This window comes from Hyla sarda, chromosome 1 (genome assembly GCF_029499605.1).
Source record: "Hyla sarda isolate aHylSar1 chromosome 1, aHylSar1.hap1, whole genome shotgun sequence".
Lineage (NCBI taxonomy): Eukaryota > Metazoa > Chordata > Amphibia > Anura > Hylidae > Hyla > Hyla sarda.
Genome location: NC_079189.1, coordinates 360,869,074 through 360,889,786, shown reverse-complemented (window position 1 = coordinate 360,889,786; position 20,713 = coordinate 360,869,074). Strand labels below are relative to the sequence as shown.

Sequence of the window (20,713 nt, the reverse complement as noted above, 5' to 3'; positions counted from 1 at the left end):
TATCTTTGTCTAGCGCTTTTGTTTTTCTTCTTAGAAGGCTTGGTTACCAGACACACTTTTGCATAGAGACCCTGTACTTTTAATGTCCGCCTGAGAAAAACCTTAGGATAGGTTAACAATGCGTACCAGGGCACAATAGTGGACTGGAACATCCTGTTCTAGTGAATGAAACTTAACTGCAGTACCAGGCACAGCTGTAAAGAAAATGCTTAAAGGGAATCTATTGTCAAAAAGGGACAATAGATTCACTCATATAAAGTTTTAATGTTAAACAGGTAAAAAAAATATGTAACCTTGACTCATTGAGCTACTCTGTTAATTGGTTTTAAGAACTGTAGAAGCCTTTAAAAAATTGCCTAGAGTGCCTTAAAGGAAAACTGTCACTAAACTCCCCCCACACTCACCAGAGGTACTGACTGGTAGTGCGAGGGACGCTGATCAATATGCTGCCTACCATGCCCAGATCCGTCCAACCGTTCGCCTGTTATCTTCATTATTCCTGATATGCAAATGATCTTCGAACTTGCACAGGCGGGTTACATGCCTCCATCTGGCACTGTAACATCAGTATATACCTAACGCCACATATGGGACATTGTCAATCAGAGAGGAAATATACATGTATCTGCCCTCAGGGTCAGTCTGTGTGTGGCGAACCTCCAATCTAAGTGATTTATGTACCATTATGGAAACGCCACGTGAGTGTGAAGTGTGGTAGGAGTGTTTGGTGTACTGGACCCAGGGGCGGGACAACCAATGTGCAGTGGCTGCGGTCAGGTGTGTCTCCTGCAGACAAACAAGTAATGGATTGTACTTACGGATAGCGGCATAGACTAGGGAGCGCTTACGAGGACACCCGAGGCCCCTCACATTCCACAACATAAATTTCATGGTGGCCATAGTACCGGAGATATCGAGGGAGGAAAGAATGAGGAAAAGTAAGGAACAAAGCATATGGGATGAAGAAATAGACAAGTAAGACAAAAAGAGGGGGGGGGGGCGGGAAAGGGACAGAAGAGGGTACGAGGCGGTTGCACAAGGACTAACAGACCACAAGAGACACACAAAGAACACATACTAACCGGGGTATCAAGCAAACATCAGCAGGGCATTATTCAGAAATCGAGTCCAGGGGATCGAGGTCTATGACTGGGCGAGGTGGGTCTCCGTCTCAGGCACAGGAGGGGATCGGTAGTGGGCATGGGGGGGGGGGGGGAAGAGGCCGGGCGATTAGTAGATCAATAGGCAGGTGTAGGCCAGAAGGCAGCTGTGGCAGTACTCACATATTGAATTGTCCACGGGCAGAGGAAGTCTCAGGGGGCGAGGTGGGTCTCGGGGGCGAGGTGGGTCTCAGGCACAGGAGGGGATCGGTAGTGGGCATGGGGCGGGGAGGAGAGGCCGGGCGATTAGTAGATCAATAGGCAGGTGTAGGCCAGAAGGCAGCTGTGGCAGTACTCACAAATTGAATTGTCCACGGGCAGAGGAAATCTCGGGGTCGCAGTCTCAAGAGCCACAGTCAGACGGTCATCCCTCATCTGTGATTGCGGTGGTGAGAGGCCCACTCGTCCGCCTCCTGAGGGGATAGGAAGAAGATCGTGCGGTCCCCATCCACAATCCGGAGCCGGGCCGGATACACCATTGAATAAGGTACCGCCATTTCCCGCAGTTTGCGCTTGACCGACTGGAAGGTCGCCCTCTTCTTCTGAAGATCCGGAGAGAAATCTGGGAAGATAGAGACCGGAGAGCCATTGAAAGTGATTTCAGGCAGGCAGCGAAGAAGGCGCAGAGCCAGGTCCCGGTCGCTGCAGTTGAGCATCCTAGCCAGGAGCGGGCGCGGCGGCGCCCCAGGAGGGAGGGGACGTGTCTGTACTCGGTGGGCCCGTTCCACCGCATAGGCCGCAGAAAATGTAGCATCAGGCAGGAGCTCACGTAGCCATCGCTCCACAAACGGTCCTGGATCCTGGCCTTCCGCCCGCTCCGGAAGCCCCACGATGCGGAGATTGTTTCTTCGCAAATGATTCTCCAGGTCATCAGCTTTGTCTCTCCACTGTGAGGCCTCCCTTTCTAGTGAGGCAATGGAGGCAGGTACAGGCGCCACCGCATCCTCCACCGTGAAGATCCGATCCTCCGCCTGTCGGACCCTGTCTCTGAGGTTGTGCAGGTCCTGATAAAGGAGGCCCAAATCGACCCTCACCTCCTCCAGCTTGTTGGTAAGTGAGGTCTTGCAGACCGTTATAGCAGTTAGGAGTTGGGTAGAGACCTCCTCTAGTGTTAGTATGGATGGTACAGGCGATGGGGTAAACGCCGGAGAATCAGCAGCACTGGGGCCCAATCGCAGTTGCGGGAGCGAGGGACCAGCGCCATCTTGAGAGTCAGGACGCGCGAACTGCTGCAGCTTTGCCGCGGCCACCGAGGATGCCTTGTTCTGCAGCATGAGGGAGCCCAGTGATCCTGTTCGGTTCCGAAGCCTCTGGGGCAAGATTAAGGAGTCCAGGATGGTGGCAGGAGGTATGGAAGCACGGACTCAGTACGGAGCTACTGCAGCATGCGTCTGCTCAGCTCGGCGGTCAGGCCACGCCCCCTGTTTAGGTCACTTTTGAATGCTGGCGGTGCTTTCACTCTAGTGGTAGCAAGAGACAGAGTCTACAACACAGAAATCCAGTGGGCCGCGGGCGCTGCAGAGCGCGGCCCACTGGCTTTCAGCACTTGCAGGGGGAGGTGACAGCTTCCATTCTCCGAACAGAAGTCCTGCGCCCGTGGCTCAAGAAAAAAATACCGTGATACACATTTTTGGTCATACCGCCCAACACTATGTCGGCGTAGTGTCCAGAGCATGGAAGCGCTACCAACCCAGCAGCAGGACTGCTACCTCCTCCTTTGTGCGAGGAGGAGCACTGCCAGAGCCCTGCAAAATGACCTCCAGCAGTCCACAGATGTGTATGTGTCCACTCAAACGGTCAGAAACAAACTCTATGAGGGCCTTAGGTCCACAGGTGCGGGTTGGGCTTACAGCCCAACACTGTGCAGGACGTTTGGCATTTGCCAGAGAACACCAAGATTGGCAAATTCGCCACTGGCATCCTGTGCTCTTCACAGATGAAAGCAGTTTCACACTGAGCACATGTGACAGACGTGACAGAGTCTGGAGGCTCTGTTGCCTGCAACATCCTCCAGCATGACCGGTTTGGCGGTGGGTCAGTAATGGTGTGGGGTGGCATTTCTTTGGGGGGCCGCACAGCCCTCCATGTGCTTTCCAGAGGTAACCTGACTGCCATTAGGTACCGAGATGAGATCCTCAGACCCCTTGTGAGACCATATGCCTGTGCTGTTGGCCCTGGGTTCCTCCTAATGCAAGACAATGCTAGACCTCATGTGGCTGGAGTGTGTGATCAGTTCCTGCAAGAGGAAGGCATTGATGCTATGGACTGGCCCGCCCGTCCCCCAGACCTAAATCTGATTGAGCACATCTGGGACATCATGTCTCGCTCCATCCACCAATGCCACATTGCACCACAGACTGTCCAACTGAGCCTTATTTTGACTTGTTTTAAGGACATTACACGAAAGTTGGATCAGCCTGTAGTGTGGTTTTCCACTTTGATTTTGAGTGTGACTCCATATCCAGACCTCCATGGGTTGATAAATTTGATTTCCATTGATAATGTTTGTGTGATTTTGTTGTCAGCAAATTCAACTATGTAAAGACGAAAGTATTTCATATGATTAGTTCATTCATTCAGATCTAGGATGTGTTATCTTAGTGTTCCCTTTATTTTTTTGCACAGTGTATTTAGATCTACCTCTTTTCTGTATAGGGATACTCGGTCTGTACATCATAGTGTTATTTATCTTTTGTTCACAGATTAAATATCTCTCTAAGGAACTAAGCCATAGCCACAATTGGTGTCCAATGGTCACTTGACTTTTACCGGAAAAGTCATGTGACCATTAATCACCACATGTGCAACAATTCCTTTTGGCCGAACTGGACAATAGTAGGAATTACTCCGCTGCCTATATACCTGAGATATGGTGAATGGGACTGAGCCTCTGTGCATGTGTGACCACATTGGTGGGTGTTCTGAAAGGGAATTCAATGTAATTGTAGTTTCCAACTACAGAAAAAAAAATTGCTGCTTTTTATTTTTCTAGTTTGATTTTCTTTCTTTCTTGATTGATTTCTTGTGTGTAATGTAAGAGAGAAATGTAAAATGGTTGTACAAGCCCTTTAACCCCTTAAGGACGCAGGACGTAAATGTACGTCCTGGTGAGGTGGTACTTAACGCACCAGGACGTACATTTACGTCCTAAGCATAACTGCGGGCATCCGAGCGATGCCCGTGTCATGCGCGGCTGATCCCGGCTGCTGATCGCAGCCAGGGACCCGCCGGCAATGGCCGACGCCCGCGATCTCGCGGGCGTCCGCCATTAACCCCTCAGGTGCCGGGATCAATACAGATCCCGGCATCTGCGGGAGTTCGCGATTTAAATGAACGATCGGATCGCCCGCAGCGCTGCTGCGGGGATCCGATCATTCATAACGCCGCACGGAGGTCCCCTCTCCTTCCTCCGTGCGGCTCCCGGCGTCTCCTGCTCTGGTCTGTGATCGAGCAGACCAGAGCAGGAGATGACCGATAATACTGATCTGTTCTATGTCCTATACATAGAACAGATCAGTATTAGCAATCATGGTATTGCTATGAATAGTCCCCTATGGGGACTATTCAAGTGTAAAAAAAAATGTAAAAAAAATGTAAAAGTAAAAGTAAAAAAAAAGTGAAAAATCTCCTCCCCCAATAAACGTCCGTTTTTTCCTATTTTACCCCCAAAAAGCGTAAAAAACATTTTTTATAGACATATTTGGTATCGCCGCGTGCGTAAATGTCCGAACTATTAAAATAAAATGTTAATGATCCCGTACGGTGAACGGCGTGAACGAAAAAAAATAAAAAAAAGTCCAAAATTCCTACTTTTTTAATACATTTTATTAAAAAAAAAATTATAAAAAGTGTATTAAAAGTTTTTTATATGCAAATGTGGTATCAAAAAAAAAGTACAGATCATGGCGCAAAAAATGAGCAACCATACCGCCACTTATACAGAAAAATAAAAAAGTTAGAGGTCATCAAAATAAAGGGATTATAAACATACTAATTTGGTTAAAAAGTTAGTGATTTTTTTTAAGCGCAACAATAATATAAAAGTATATAATAATGGGTATCATTTTAATCGTATTGACCCTAAGAATAAAGAACACACGTCATTTTTACCATAAATTGTACGGCGTGAAAACAAAACCTTCCAAAATTAGCAAAATTGCGTTTTTCGTTTTAATTTCCCCACAAAAATAGTGTTTTTTGGTTGCGCCATACATTTTATGATATAATGAGTGATGTCATTACAAAGGACAACTGGTCGCGCAAAAAACAAGCCCTCATACTAGTCTGTGGATGAAAATATAAAAGAGTTATTATTTTTAGAAGGCGAGGAGGAAAAAATGAAAACGTAAAAATTAAATTGTCTGAGTCCTTAAGGCCAAAATGGGCTGAGTCCTTAAGGGGTTAAATAACACTCCTCTAACATTTACAGGATTGTTCAGGGTTTCTGCAGATCACTAAAGATCCACACTGGTGAGATGTACACATAACATTTTTATTTGTTTCGTCTGCTTTTCAGATTCAGGGCTTGGAGTGGATGGTTTCTCTCTATAACAACAATTTAAATGGAATTCTTGCTGATGAAATGGGGCTTGGAAAGACAATTCAGACTATTGCACTCATAACCTATCTGATGGAGCACAAAAGACTTAATGGCCCCTATCTCATTATTGTTCCTCTCTCGTAAGTAGAACTTTTGTTTTTCTCACAATTTATTTTTTCTTTCCCTAGGTTTAACCCCTTAAGGACTGCGCCCACTTTCACCTTAAGGACTCTTTTTTTTTTTTTTTTCAATTCTGAGCACTGTCACTTTATGCATTAATAACTCTGGGATGCTTTTACCGTTTATTCTGATTCCGAGATTGATCATTTTTTCGTGACATATTCTACTTTAACATAGTGGTAAATTTTCGTTGTTACTTACATCCTTTCTTGGTGTAAAATCCCCAAATGTCATGAACATTTTGAAAATATAGCATTTTTCCAACTATGAAACTCTCTGCTTGTAAGGAAAATGGATATTCCAAATACATTTATATATTGATTCACATATACAATATGTCTACTTTATGTTTACATCATAAAGTTGACATGTTTTTTCTTTTGGAAGACATTAGTTCAGCAGCAATTTTTCAAGTTTTCACAAAAATTTAAAAATCGCAATTTTTCAAGGACCAGTTCAGTTTTGAAGTGGATTTGAGGGGCTTTCATGTTTAAAATACCCCATAAATGACCCCATTATACAAACTGCACCCCTCAAAGTATTCAAAATGACATTCAGAAAGTTTAACCCTTTTTAGGTGTTTCACAGGAATAGTAGCAAAGCGAAGGAGAAAATTCTAAATCTTCATTTTTTACACTCGCATGTTCTTGTAGAGCCATTTTTTTTTTATTTTTACAAGTGGTAAAAGGAGAGAAATCCCACCCAAAACTTGTAACTCTATTTCTCTAGAGTAAGGAAATACCTCATATGTGAACGTAAAGTGCTCCGTGGGTGCATTAGAGGGCTCAGAATGGAAGGAGTGACAATGGGATTTTGGAGAGTGAATTTTGCTGAAATGGTTTTTGGGGGGCATGTCACATTTAGGAAGCCCCTATGGTGCCAGAACAGCAAAAAAAAAAAAACACATGACATACTATTTTGGAAACTACACACCTCAAGGAATGTAAAAAGGGGTACAGTGAGCCTTAACACCCCACAGGTGTTTGACGACTTTTTGTTAAAAAGTCGGATGTGTAAATGAAGATTTTTTTTTCCCCACTAAAATGTCACATTTTTACAAGGGGTAATAGGAGAAAATGCCCCCCAAAATTTATAACCCAATTTCTTCTGAGTATGGAAATACACCATGTGTGGATGTCAAGTGCTCTGCTGGCGCACTACTGTGCTCGGAAGAGAACGAGTCACATTTGGCTTTTGGAAAGCAAATTTTTTTGGTTTTTGGTGGGCATGTCGCATTTAGGAAGCCCCTATTGTGGCAGAACAGTGGACCCTCCCCCACATGTCACTCCATTTTGGAAACTACACCCCTCACAGAATTTAATAAGGGGTGCAGTGAGCATTTATACCCCACTGGCGTTTGACAGATCTTTGGAACAGTGGGCTGTGCAAATGAAAAATAACATTTTTCATTTTCATGGACCACTGTTCCAAAAATCTGTCAGACACCTGTGTGGCGTAAATGCTCACTGCACCCCTTACTACACTCCGTGAGGGGTGTAGTTTCCAAAATGGGGTCACATGTGGGAGGGATCCATTGTTCTGGCACTATGGGGGCTTTGTAAACACACGTGGCCTTCAATTCTGGACAAATTTTCTCTTCAAAAGCCCAATGGCGCTCCTTCTCTTCTGAGCATTGTAGTTCGCCCGCAGAGCAGTTTACATCCACATATGGTGTATTTTCTTACTCAGAAGAAATGGAGTTACAAATTTTGGGTGGCTTTTTTTCTCTTTTCCCTTGTGAAAATGAAAAATTTAGGGTAACACCAGCATTTCAGTAAAAAAAAAAATTTTTTTTTTTTCATTTTCCCATCCAGCTTTAACGAAAATTCGTTAAACACATGTGGGGTGTTAAAGCTCAGTATACCCCTTGTTATGTTCCGTGAGGGGTGTCGTTTCCAAAATGGGGTCACATGTGGGTATTTATTTTTTTGCCTTTATGTCAGAACCGCTGTAAAATCAGCCACCCCTGTGAAAATCAACAATTTTTAGGCCTCAAATGTACATATTGCACTCTCACTCCTTAGCCTTGTTGTGCGCCCGCAGAGCATTTTATGTCCACATATTGGGTATTTCCGTACTCAGGAGAAATTGCGTTACACATTTTGGGGGTCTTTTTTTCCTTTTACCTCATGAAAATAAAAAGTATGGGCAACACCAGCATGTTAGTGTAAATTTTTTTTTTTTTTTACACTAATAGACTGGTGTAGACCCCAACTTTTCCTTTTCATAAGCGGTAAAAATGTAACATAATTGCTCCCAAGTACAGAGATACACCATATGTGGCCCTAAACGGTTTTCTTGAAATACGTCAGGGCTCCGAAGTGAGAGAGCGCCATGCGCATTTGAGGACTAGATTAGGGATTGCATAGGGGTGGACATAGGGGTATTCTATGCCAGTGATTCCCAAACAGGGTGCTTCCAGCTGTTGCTAAACTCCCAGCATGCCTGGACACTCAGTGGCTGTCCGGAAGTGCTTGGCAAACCTTCAGCTGTTGCAAAACTACAACTCCAAGCATGCACTGACAAGACCGTGCATGCTGGGAGTTGTACTTTTGCAACAGCTGGAGGCACACTGGTTGGAAAACCTTCAGTTAGGTTCTGTTACCTAACTCAGTATTTTCCAACCAGTGTGCCTCCAGCTGTTGCAAAACTACAACTCCCAGCATGTACGGTCTGTCAGTGCATGCTGGGAGATGTAGTTATACAACAGCTGGAGGTACGCAGCTACAACTCCCAGCATGGCGAGACAGCCATTTGGGCATGCTGGGAGTTGTAGTTTTGCAAGATTTAGAGGGCCACGTTTAGAAACCACTGCACAGTGATCTCCTAACTGTGGTCCTCACAGATGATGCAAAACTACAAATCCCAGCATGCCCAGACAGAAAACTGCTGTGTGGGCATGCTGGGAGTTGTAGTTTTGGCAACATCTGGAGGACTACAGTTCAGAGACCACTGTATAGTGGCCTCCAAACTGTAGCCTTACAGATGTTGCTAGGCAACTCACCGGCTTCCGTAGTCTGCACCAGGGAGCCAGCCGCACGTGACCGCCGATTGCTGCCAATGGTAAGTGACCTCTCGGCGCCGGTAACCGTCGGTTCCCCCGTTCTGCCCGTACTACTGTGGGTGGGCAGAACGGGGGAACCGAACTTTAACCCCTCCGCCCCCGATCTGCTATTGGTCTGTTGCTTCTGACCGACCAACAGCAGGGTTAGGAGTCGTGGCACCCTTGCCACCTCACTCCTATCCCTTCAGGGGGATCATGGGTGTCCTGGACTCCCCTGATCCCCCCTTATTTTCCTGGTCACCAGAGACCCTTATGACCCGGAATTGCCGCAGATCGCCGGTCTGAATTGACCAGCAATTTGCAGCGATCGCTGACATGGGGGGGGCTTGGAGGAGGGAGGAGGGAACGGGCTGGTGCCCCATTGGAACGGGCTGGTGCCCCATTCCCCCCCCCCCCCCCCCCCCCCCATGTCAGCGATCGCTGTAAATTGCTGGTCAATTCAGACCGGCGATCTGCGGCGATTCCGGGTCATAAGGGTCTCTGGTGACCAGGAAAATAAGGGGGATCAGGGGAGTCCAGGACACCCACGATCCCCCTGAAGGGATAGGAGTGAGGTGGCAAGGGTGCCCCCGCCCCCGGATACCCCGTTCCCTCATTACACTTGCAGTTACTGCAGAGTCCGGCAGCGGGCGTGCAGGGACAGCGGCGGCGGCGATGTGCGGGAGGAGTGGCCGGGAGCCAATGCGCTCTCTCCCGCCTGTCTGATTGACAGGCAGGGAGCGAGTGCAGCCTAACTGAAAAAGCACTGATTGCCACTCCAAAATCAGTCCTTTTTCAGTGGCCGGTTTTTAAATGTAAATTAAATCTTTTTAATGAAGAAAAAAAAAATAATAAAAGTATATTAGAGATATGTTGTAGTACATAAGTACTACAACATATCAAAAAATAAAGTTGGTGCCCATTTAAGTGGTTAAGTGGATTAGCATGCAATGGGGCTAGGCTAGTTAGGTTAATCAAAACCTTTCTCTATTAAATGTAGATTTATTTATTTTTCAAAAATGCTTGTCCAATTTTAACCCCTCTAAGGACGCAGGGTCTTTCAGTTTTTGCACTTTCGTTTTTTCCATTTTAAAAATCATAACCCTTTCAATTTTCCACCTAAAAATCCATATTATGGCTTATTTTTAGCGTCACCAATTCTACTTTGCAGTGACATTAATCATTTTACCCAAAAATACACAGCGAAACGGAAAAAAAAAATCATTGTGCGACAAAATCGAAGAAAAAACGCCATTTTGTAGCTTTTGGGGGGCTTCCGTTTCTACGCAGTGCATATTTCCGTAAAAATGACACCTTATCATTATTCTGTAGGTCCATATGATTAAAATGATACCCTACTTATATACCGTAGGTTTCATTTTGTCGTACTTCTGGAAAAAATCATAACTACATGCAGGAAAATTTATATGTTTACAAATGTCATCTTCTGACCCCTATAACTTTTTTCTTTTTCCACATACAGGGTGATATGAGGACTCATTTTTGTGCCTTGATCTGAAGTTTTTATCGGTACCATTTTTGTTTTGATCGGACTTTTTGATCACTTTTTATAGATTTTTTTTAATGGTATAAAAAGTGACCAAAATACGCTTTTTTGGACTTTTGAATTTTTTTTACGTGTATGCCATTGACCGTGCAGTTTACGCACGCGGCGACACCACATATGTTTGTTTTTATTTTTATTTACACTGTTTTATTTTTTTTATGGGAAAAAGGGAGTGATTCAAACTTTTATTAGGGAAGGGGTTAAATGACCTTTATTAACACTTTTTTTAAAACTTTTTTTGCAGTGTTATAGCTCCCATAGGAACCTATAACACTGCACACACTGATCTTTTACACAGATCACTGGCGTGTATTAACATGCCTGTGATCAGTGTTATCGGCGCTTGACTGCTCCTGCCTGGATTTCAGGCATGGAGCAGTCATTCGCCGATCGGACACAGAGGAGGCAGGTAAAGGCCCTCCCGGTGTCCTGTAAGCTGTTCGGGACGCCGCGATTTCACCGCGGCTGTCCCGAACAGCCCGACTGAGCAGCCGGGATACTTTCACTTTAGACGCGGCGGTCAGCTTTGATCACCACATCTGAAGGTTTAATACAGGGCATCACCGTGATCAGTGATGTCCTGTATTAGCCGCGGTTCCCGGCCGTTGATATACGTCCTTCGTCGTTAAGGGGTTAAATAAATACTTACCCAAAGCAAACAAAGAAAGTGAATAACAATAACCAATATTGCCAATGTGCAATATGCAGATTTCTCCTTCATATGATAACCGACTACATCTGATTTCCCATCATAAACCATAAACCCATATAAGAAAACTTGTGTCACTTGATAACTTGGTGTTAAAAATACTTTGATATTATTGATATCCCATGTTACATACAGTGCAATAAAAAATAAGTAAAAAAAAAAACATTGGGACGAGGGAATAACCCATTATTTGCTAGAATAGTAGCGAGGTCGAGAGTTTCATAATTAGTCCCTAGAATCAGCCTTGAGGACCAAGGCAAGTGACCACAATGCATGAATACTTTGAAAATAGACAAGAATGGAGGGGGCGTGGTGCAACATCACGAGGGGCGTGGCCGTGACATCACAACCACTGCTGTCCGAACCTGCCGAATCATTGATAAGATGTCTAGCAGCGGAGTACCCATTTAAGGACACAGGGAATTTGGGTCTGTGGACATTGCCAATTAAATTTTCTTTCCTTTCCTCCTTTTTAAGGGCAATAACTCTTTTTTTTATTTTTCTATCCACTGAGCCATATGAGGTCTTGTTTAGCAACCAATTGTATTTTGTATTGACACCTTTCATTTTCCCATAAAGTGAGTGACAAAAAAAAATAATTATTCTGTGGGTCAATACAATTACAATGATACCCATACTGCTTACTATTCGGACAACTGTGCACACAGCAATATCAAATATGTTTAATTTATTTTCATTTAATTTAATAGTAGTAGAAGAGGCTGATTTATAATTTTTATAAAAAAAAAAATTGTCCACATTTTGGTCTTTTATAAGCCATCATTGAGATTGCTAATACTGAATAATACTATTCTATTGCTCAGTGTGAATGGCAATCTGCAAGTAGAGTCTGCCCGAAGCAGATTGCCCCAGGATTAGTATGGACTACACCAGAAGGTCTCATGTGGGCATGGAAAAATATCACTCCTCATGCAGTTATGTATGTGTGTGTGTGTGTGTGTGGGGGGGGGGGGGTACTGAGGATTGCAGAGGAGGTGGCAGTGCCGACTGCTGTGCTTTATTTATATTATGCTCCTGGCAGAATACTCTGGCATTTAAGAAGTTAATGACCAATGTCGGTGAATGGAGCAACAGCAGAGTTTTCACACAGCCTCCCACTCATTTCCTCAGAAAACAAGGGTTCCCTGAGAAGATGGGGGCAGTTTGTTGATTTCTCTGTAAAATTAAAAATCTCAATTAATCCTTTCAGGACTCAGCGTTTTTCCGTTTTTGCACTTTTGTTTATTCCTCCACACCTTCTAAAAATCATAACGCTTTGTTTTCCACCTACAGACCTATATGAGGCCTTGTTTTATGCGCTACCAATTTTTACTTTGTAATGACATTCATTTCACCACAAAATCTATGGCAAAACCAAAAAAAAAAAATTTTTCTCAGTCACTCTTCATTGGGGGACACCTTACAGATGGGTATATGCTCTTGCCACTAGGAGGCGCTTACAACTAGGAAAAAAAAGTTGTCTCCTCCATGGCAGGATATACCCGCCCCCCTGCAATGAGGTAATCAGTTTTAGCTAGTTTCAGCAGGAGGCAAGACACAGGTCTGGGAGCTCCCCAGATCTGGTCTTTTTTTTTTTTTTTTTAATTATTTTCTAGTAAGGGCTGTTTTGTTAGGTTTTTTACTCCCTTTTGTTTCCTTTTTTCAGGTGGGGGTTCAGGAGCATGGCGCTACCTGTTCCCCCATATGCGGCTAAGGGGCACGGTTCATTAATGAATGTACCGTTAACCCCTTCCCGCCAACGGCGGGTTGTATCTAGGGTCCAGGTCCCCATATTTTCCCTGCTCGTACTGCTGTTGCAGCCTGACGTGATGCAAGTGACTAAAAAGCTGTCTGAAGACATCTCTAGGTGAGTATGTGAAGATAGGTGAGTATACATCCCCTCCCCTTGTGTAGTGCAGTGTTATTATGCCCCTAATTCTGGTTTGTGGGGGTCCGAACCATGAGGGGTTAACCCTAGCTTTTTTATTCATGCAGCCTCTGCTGCATCTACGGTGCGTTGCGCTATAGTGGGGGGTTAATAGGGAGCTGCACTAGTTTTTTCCCGGCCGGGAGCTTTCTACTTCTAACTTTCATCTGTCCCGCCGGCTGGAGCAGTCACCTCCTCACCTCTGCCTGGGTCTGCTGTGCGGACCCAGCAGGGGTGCTGCTCCATGGTGCTCAGCCGGCGGGTGTTCGGGGACCATGGCGGCAATTAGCTGCGCCTTTAGCTCCGCCCCTTTTATTCCCCTTATTCTTGCACTAGCCGGGAGGTCAGGCAGTTCCTTCTCTTCGGTAGCACAGTTCTTTTGCTAACGAGCCATTGGCCTGGAGGGAGCTCGTTATAATGCAAATATCCCCCACCTTGGAGCCTGAGACGGTTGTAGCAGGCGCTTCTATAGCACACCGCTATGAACCTTCGCTGCTCCAGGGGATTCCGGTCTGCCTGCATGTTAGTTTTATACACTTTGCAGGGCGCCCTGAGCCCCATGCTCCATTCCAGCTACGAAAAAAAAAAAAAAAAACACGGCTAGTGCTCCGGATCCCCACATCCAGTGCAAGGTCTCCATGGGAATATTCCAACAGGGGCATGTATTGGATCCGATATTATTATGCCAGACCATAGTCTCACCTTTCACTCATTTCACAGCTGCCGCTTCCGCGGCTGGCACTCCTGTACCCCACTAGGTAAGAGGTAGCCAAAGGTTGGCCCATTGTATGCTATGGACCCATACCAGTATGCCAGACAGTGGTCTGCATGTTTTTTTTCTGCCGCCTGTCTCTCATCACACAGCTTATGTATCTGCAGCTGGAGTTCCTCTCTACTGTGCAAAGGAATGACTCGTTGTTGACTATGGACCCACTCTAGTAAGCCAGACAGTGGTCTGCGTGGTTTCCTACACCGCCCTTCATACGACTGTTGTATCTGCGGTTGGAGTTCTGGTACCTCACTTCTGTGCGAGGTTCCAATGGCGTCACGTTGTCTACACTGGACCCATACCAGTAAGCCAGACTGTGGTCTGCATGGTTTCCTACACCGCCTGTCACACATCACACGGCTGATGTATCTGCGGCTTGAGTTCCGGTACCTCACTACTGTGCGGGGTGCCCGACAGAATGGCTTGTTGTCGACTCTGGATCCATACCGGTAAGCCACACAATGGTCTGCATGGTTTTCTCTGGCACAAGTCACGCGACTGATGTATTTGCGGCGGGACTTACGGTACCCCACGACTGTGCGTTGGTATACATAGAATTGACCCAGCCTCTCCTACGGACCTTAATCAGCATGACAGGGATGCATTCCACGGCTTCTCTGGCTCCCTCTATCTCCCAGGGGACGGGGTTTCTAGGCCTCCCCGTCGTCCCACCGGTGACAAAGGGGCTCAGTTATTGCATATCTGACTGTTCCATTTTTACCAAGCACCTGGAGGTGTTATTGTTCAGCCAGACTGTTGTCTGCACGTTTCTGCCGCAATCGGTCTCTGACCTCAGGGCTGCCGCGGACTTAGGCAAGTTTCCAATACCGCACGGCTGGGTGAGGGATCTGGAGGAGGGTCCCTACAGGTACATGGGATTGATGCCAGTTGGACAGTCCTTCGTCTGTTGGGTCTTCTACACTACCAGGTCGCCCGTTGGATAGGCCGCACTCTTGTACCCCACTTTCTGTGGGAGTTTGCATGGCGTGACCCTATGCGCTAAGGTCTCCAATACCGGTCGGCCAGACGGTTGTCCGCATGGCTTATGACTACGTCAGGTCACCTACCATACACCTTCCACACCATGGACTGTAGTTCAGGTAACCCACTGCCAAGTGGTAGTTTCAAGTGAGTCACCCCGTGCTGCTTCTTTGGCCTTTTCCAACGCTTCACCTACTGGTTTGCAGGGTTCCCTACTTTACTAGGTCCCTCTCTGCGTACCTGATACTCTATCAGTAGGCTTGTATCTCACTTCACTGTGTGTTTCAGTATGCTGGACCCGGCATGGTCATGGTCCCTATGCCACATAACCAGACTGTCTCTGCTTGGTTTTCTAATACGCCAGGTCACCTCCCCCGTTTCTGCCGATGCCGCGGCTGTAGTCCGGTGTCTCTCTTTCCGGGTGTAGTCCCGCAATGTGTGTATCTGTGGGTCCTTGGGACTTCTTCTACCGGTAGGTCAGACTGTGTCTGCATGTTTTCTGCTCCACATACATTCTTCATCTCCTGTGTCTGCATCTGCAACCTTGGTGTCTAGCACCTTTAGGAGATGGGGTGTGTTTTTTTTTCTGCAGGTCCCAAGGACTTTCTCAGCAACAGCGGCATCACTCCGTTTCCCTTTCTAAGGTTGCAATGGGGGTCTGCTTGAGGCATACCTCCCTGCCTGCCGATCCTTTGGATGCCTGCGGCTTCGTTCGTTTGTCTGCAGTCTTGGTACCCCACTGCTGTCGTGAGGTACCCATGTCGTGTCCCTACATATGCTGAGGCCACTCTATAAGTGTTGAGCCTACCTTTACTTGTTTTCAGTGGGGTGTGCCTCGGTGCTTCCGGTTATTTTGTTTCCGCAGGTCTGCGGCGGTTGAACACTTCTGTTCTCCCCCTGGGCCTGCTGGGGTGTGTCAATTCAGCCCCTCCCTATACGTCCAGGAACTTTTCCAGGGTTTCGGTCCGGGTGGCTCAGGCACCTACTCGGTTGCCTTTGTCACCGTCTGGCATGGCTCTCAACACATGTTGTATTTTATTTATTGTAGCTCCAGTGTGAAGGGTTTCCATCCCTCTGGGGACACATGGTGGCTCCTCCAGACAGTCATGGGTTGTCGCTGGGCCTGGGGGCTACGTCCACTCAGTACTTGTCCTGTCACTGTGTGGCAACATTTCCCTGCTCCTTCAGTGCCTGGCGCACTTTGCCAGTCCCCGTTCTATAGGGGGTATGGGGATCAGGGTGCTTGGTAGGAGTCAGTACCTAAGTTTTCTCTTGTCCACCCTTGTTTCCCTCCACTGGGGGAAAATTTTGGTGATTTTTTTTCTGCCGCCAAGATGTTGCCATCTCGCTGTTCCCACTATATAGGTGGAGTATCGGACTGGGCCCTTGGTTTTTGCTGAGAGCAATCAGCTTGAGTGCTTACTGTCCACCATTGCAGCCTGGCTCTTTTTCTGTTTTATGGTTATCTGCTGCTGCTCTTGCAGCCTTGGCTCTCCTCTGGCAGAAGGAGTTTATGTCCCTTTGTATGGCTGGCGTCAGCTGGTCTAGCCACCGTCTGTTGTTTCGGGTCCTACCATTGCTTTTTTTCCTCCATCGGAGCTACTTCTCTGGAAGGGTGTGTTTTGTTCTTTTGTTTGTATCAGTTTGTACTGCACTGACACTATAGTCTTCTGGAGAACCCTTCCTGTGCCCAGAGCCTGAGAGTCCCAGCTGGGTTCTTATTTGTTTCCACCTCCGTTTCCGTTCTTGCGGGATGTTTCTTTGGAGTGCTTTGTTCCGCTCGGACCTCTAGGGTCCAACACCGGTTGGTCTCCTTGGCTTGGGCTCTGTCCTAAGATGCTGTGGCGTGCCTTCCTTTCAGACAGATCTTCCGGTTCTTTGGGCCTTGGTGATGGTTAAGGTCTCGGGCATGTGTAGTGATTCGACCCGAACTCCTCCGCAATCCCATTAGGTTGGGCTGTCTTTCTGTACTGCACTCCTTTACTTAATTTTTCGACATGGACGCTTGTCGTCCGTGGAGTTTTCGCGCACGTCGGTTCAGGTGTGTGTCTTCCAATTATGGGTCCGTCTTCCAGATGGCTCAGACATCTCCAGTTTCCAGGTCGCTCTCTCCGGTATTTGGGATTTCCCCTTTTCAGGGCCTTCCACTCCTTTTTTTCCTTCGGGGTCCAGGTCCTTCCGAGATAGAGGGCGTTCAGGTCTTCCGGATTACACCAGTGCGGCTACTGTCACGTTCCAGGTGCTCATGGCGGGCCACTGGGTCAGAGGTTTTTGGTCTGATGCTGTTCTGTTCTTTGTTCTCTGCACCAGACCTCTCCAGAGCAGATTCAGTCTTTCTTTTTTTCCCTGTGGTTTCTGGTCTCCACCTCCTGTGGAGATCAGGCATCCACTGATCTCCCTGTTGTGTTCCTGGGACTTTTTCCTATCTGCTTCCGGGATGGTTTCGTCCCTTCTGGCTTCCTGGTCGACCCTTTCTGGTCTCTCTATAGGGACCGGGTGTCTTGAGTCTACAAAGGACGATCTGGGTGTCTTGAGTCTACGAAGGACGGTCCCTTCTTTTGGCATCCTAGTCCATCTCCATGGACTGGGGATCTTCCGGGAGCTCGATTTCTGGGCTTCGTTTGTCTCTTGTCTGGGGGCTCATTCGCAGGCCTTGTGGTCTCGGGAGTTCAGTCTTGGGACTGACTCCTTTTTTCTGGTGGTTGTTTTTTCCCACCCTAGGGGACTGCTTTGGTACGTCCCATCTGTAATGTGTCCCCCAATGAAGAGCGACCGAGAAAAAGATATTTTTGTGCTTACTGTAAAATCTCTTTCTAGTAGCCTTCTTTGGGGGACACCGCACCCACCCATTTCTTCATCTTTTTTCCGGATGACTTTTTCCGGTTCTTGGGTTGTTTATCCGGGATTCCTTTCTAGGGTCTTTAGGAAATTTCTTGTTGGCTTCTCCTACTGCTTTGTGACAAAACTGATTACCTCACTGCAGGTGGGTCGGTATATCCTACCAGGGATGAACAGACTTTTTTTTCCTAGTGTCAGCGCCTCTTAGTGGCAAGAGCACATAGCCATCTGTAAGGTGTTCCCCAATGAAGGCTATGAGAGAGAGATTTTACGGTAAGCACAAAAAAATCTCCTTATTTGTGGGACAAAATAGAAAAAAAGCCATTTTATCATTTTTAGCGGATTCCGTTTCTACGCAGTGCACTTCTCAGTAAAGACACCTTTATATTTATTCTGTAGGTCCATACAGTTACAAGGATACCCAATTTATGTAGTTTTTATTTTATAATACTAATTAACAAAAATTATAACTACATGCACCAAAATTTGTATGTTAAAAATTGTCATCTTCTGTCCCCTATAACTTTTTTTTATTTTTACACATACAGATTTATGAGGGCTTATTTTCTATATCGTGGTCTGTATAGGGACCATTTTTGTTGTAATTGGATTTTTTTTATAGCTTTTAAAAAAAATACTTTTAGGGTACACAAAATGACCAAAAATACGCAATTTTGGACTTTGGAATTTTTTTTTATGTATACTCCATTGACCGTACGGTTTCATTAATGTTATATTTTTATAGTTCGGACATTTACGCACGTGGCAATACCACATATGTTTATTTTTTATTATGATTACATATTTTTATATGGAATTTTGGGAAAAGAGGGGTGATTCAAACTTTTAGTATGGAAGGGTTTAATTCACATTTCTTAACTTTTTTTTCCAGTGTTATCGGTGCTCTGCTACTCCAGCCTGCTGAGCAGGCATGGAGCAGCAGATCACCAATCGGAAGGCGAGGAGGCAGGTAGGGACCCTTCCCCATCCTCAAAGCTGTTCGGGAAGCTGCAATTTCACCGCGGCGGTCCCAAACAGCCTGACTGAGCTGCCGGGAGTGTTTTACTTTTACTTTAGTCATTGCGATTGGTGATGTCCGGCATTAGTCACAGGTCCTGGCGGCTTATAGCTGCCGAGACCACCCAGCTATGACGTGGTGTCAGCCCATGAGCCCGCGTCATAGCAGGGGAGCGGGCGCAGGGTGTACAGATACATACTGTGTCCTTAACCACTTAACCTCTTCAGGACATAGGGCGTATGGATACGCCCTGAATCCCGAGTCCTTAAGGACCGAGGGCGTATCCATACGCCCGTGGGAATTCCGGCCCCCACCGCTAGCCGGTTGGGGACCGGAGCCGGATGCCTGCTGAAATCGTTCAGCAGGCATCCCGGCATATCGCCCAGGGGGGTCATTATGCCCCCCCATGTCGGCGATCGCCGCAGATCGCTGGACAATTCAGTCCAGCGATCTGCGGCGATTCCGGGTCAATCGGGTCTCCGGTGACCCGGTGACCCGGAATTACTGGCTGTTCGGGGCCGTCAGAGACGGCCCCGAACAGCCAGAGGCAGCAGGGGTGAGGTGGCACTGGTGCCACCTCACGATCGCCCTGATTCGTCGGCCGGATTACCGGCCGACCAATCAGGGCGCCTGCTGCGGGTGTCACTCCCGCACCCGCTCCGCCCCTCTTCCGGAGGACGTGAGCGGGTGCGGGAAGACGACCCCCGGTGCTGGGGACCCCGATCCCCGGCGCCCCTGTTGGGATCGGGGCCCCAGGAGCAGCTGCGGCGGCGAGGGACAGTCCAGCGATGAAGCAACAGCAGGAGGTGAGCTACAGCCTCCTGCTGTTGCTTAGCAACAGCTCCCAGCATGCAAAAAGGGCATGCTGGGAGCTGTAGTTATGCAACAGCAGGAGGCAGACCACCACAACTCCCAGCATTCCCTTATGGGCATGCTGGGACTTATGGTTTTGCAACAGCTGGAGGCACATTCTTTCTATGGAAAAGTGTACCTTCAGCTGTTGTATAACTACAACTCCCAGCTTGCACAAACAGCTAAAGTGCATGCTGGGAGTTGTAGTGGTGCATCTGCTGGTTGCATAACTACAACTCCCAGCATGCCCGTTGGCTGTCGGTGACTGCTGAGAGTTGTAGTTTTGCAACAGCTGAAGGCACACTGGTTGTGAAACTCAGAGTTTTTTTTTACCTAACTCAGTGTTTCATGACCGGTGTGCCTCCAGCTGTTGCAAACTACAACTCTCAGCAGTCACCTTACACCATGCACCGTACATGCTGGGAGTTGTAGTTTTGCAACAGCTGGAGGCACACTGGTTGTGAAACACTGAGTTAGGTCACAAACTCAGTGATACATAACCAGTGTACCTACAGTTGTTGCAAAACTACAACTCTCAGCAGTCACCGACAGCCAACGGGCATGCTGGGAGTTGTAGTTATGCAACAGCTGGATGTCCCCCCCCAATGTGAACGTACAGGGTACACTCACATGGGCGGAGGATTACAGTAAGTATCTGGCTGCAAATTTGAGCTGCCGCAAACTTTCTGCTGCAGCTCAAATTGCCAGCGAGAAACTACTGTGAACCCCCCGCCCGTGCGACTGTACCCTAAAAACACTACACTACACTACCACAAAAAATAAAATAAAAAGTAAAAAACACTACATATACACATACCCCTACACAGCCCCCCTCCCCTCCCCAATAAAAATGAAAAACGTCTGGTACGCCACTGTTTTCAGAACGGAGCCTCCAGCTGTTGCAAAACAACTCCCAGTATTGTCGGACAGCCGTTGACTGTCCAGGCATGCTGGGAGTTTTGCAACAGCTGGAGGCACCCTGTTTGGGAATCACTGGCGTAGAATACCCCTATGTCCACCCCTATGCAATCCCTAATTTAGGCCTCAAATGCGCATGGCGCTCTCACTTTGGAGCCCTGTCGTATTTCAAGGCAACAGTTTAGGGTCACATATGGGGTATCGCCGTACT

General features: G+C 47.0%; 1 protein-coding gene across 5 annotated transcripts in view; it reads left to right on the top strand.

Annotated features, from left to right (window-relative positions):
- SMARCA2 (SWI/SNF related, matrix associated, actin dependent regulator of chromatin, subfamily a, member 2) overlaps positions 1-20,713 on the top strand; it is a 272,034-nt gene that overhangs the window by 126,183 nt on the left and 125,138 nt on the right. For all 5 annotated transcript variants that reach the window (XM_056522637.1, XM_056522643.1, XM_056522627.1 and 2 more), the window contains exon 16: positions 5,677-5,840. In XM_056522637.1, the coding sequence (XP_056378612.1) occupies positions 5,677-5,840 (164 nt within the window). The remainder of the gene's footprint in view (positions 1-5,676; positions 5,841-20,713) is intronic.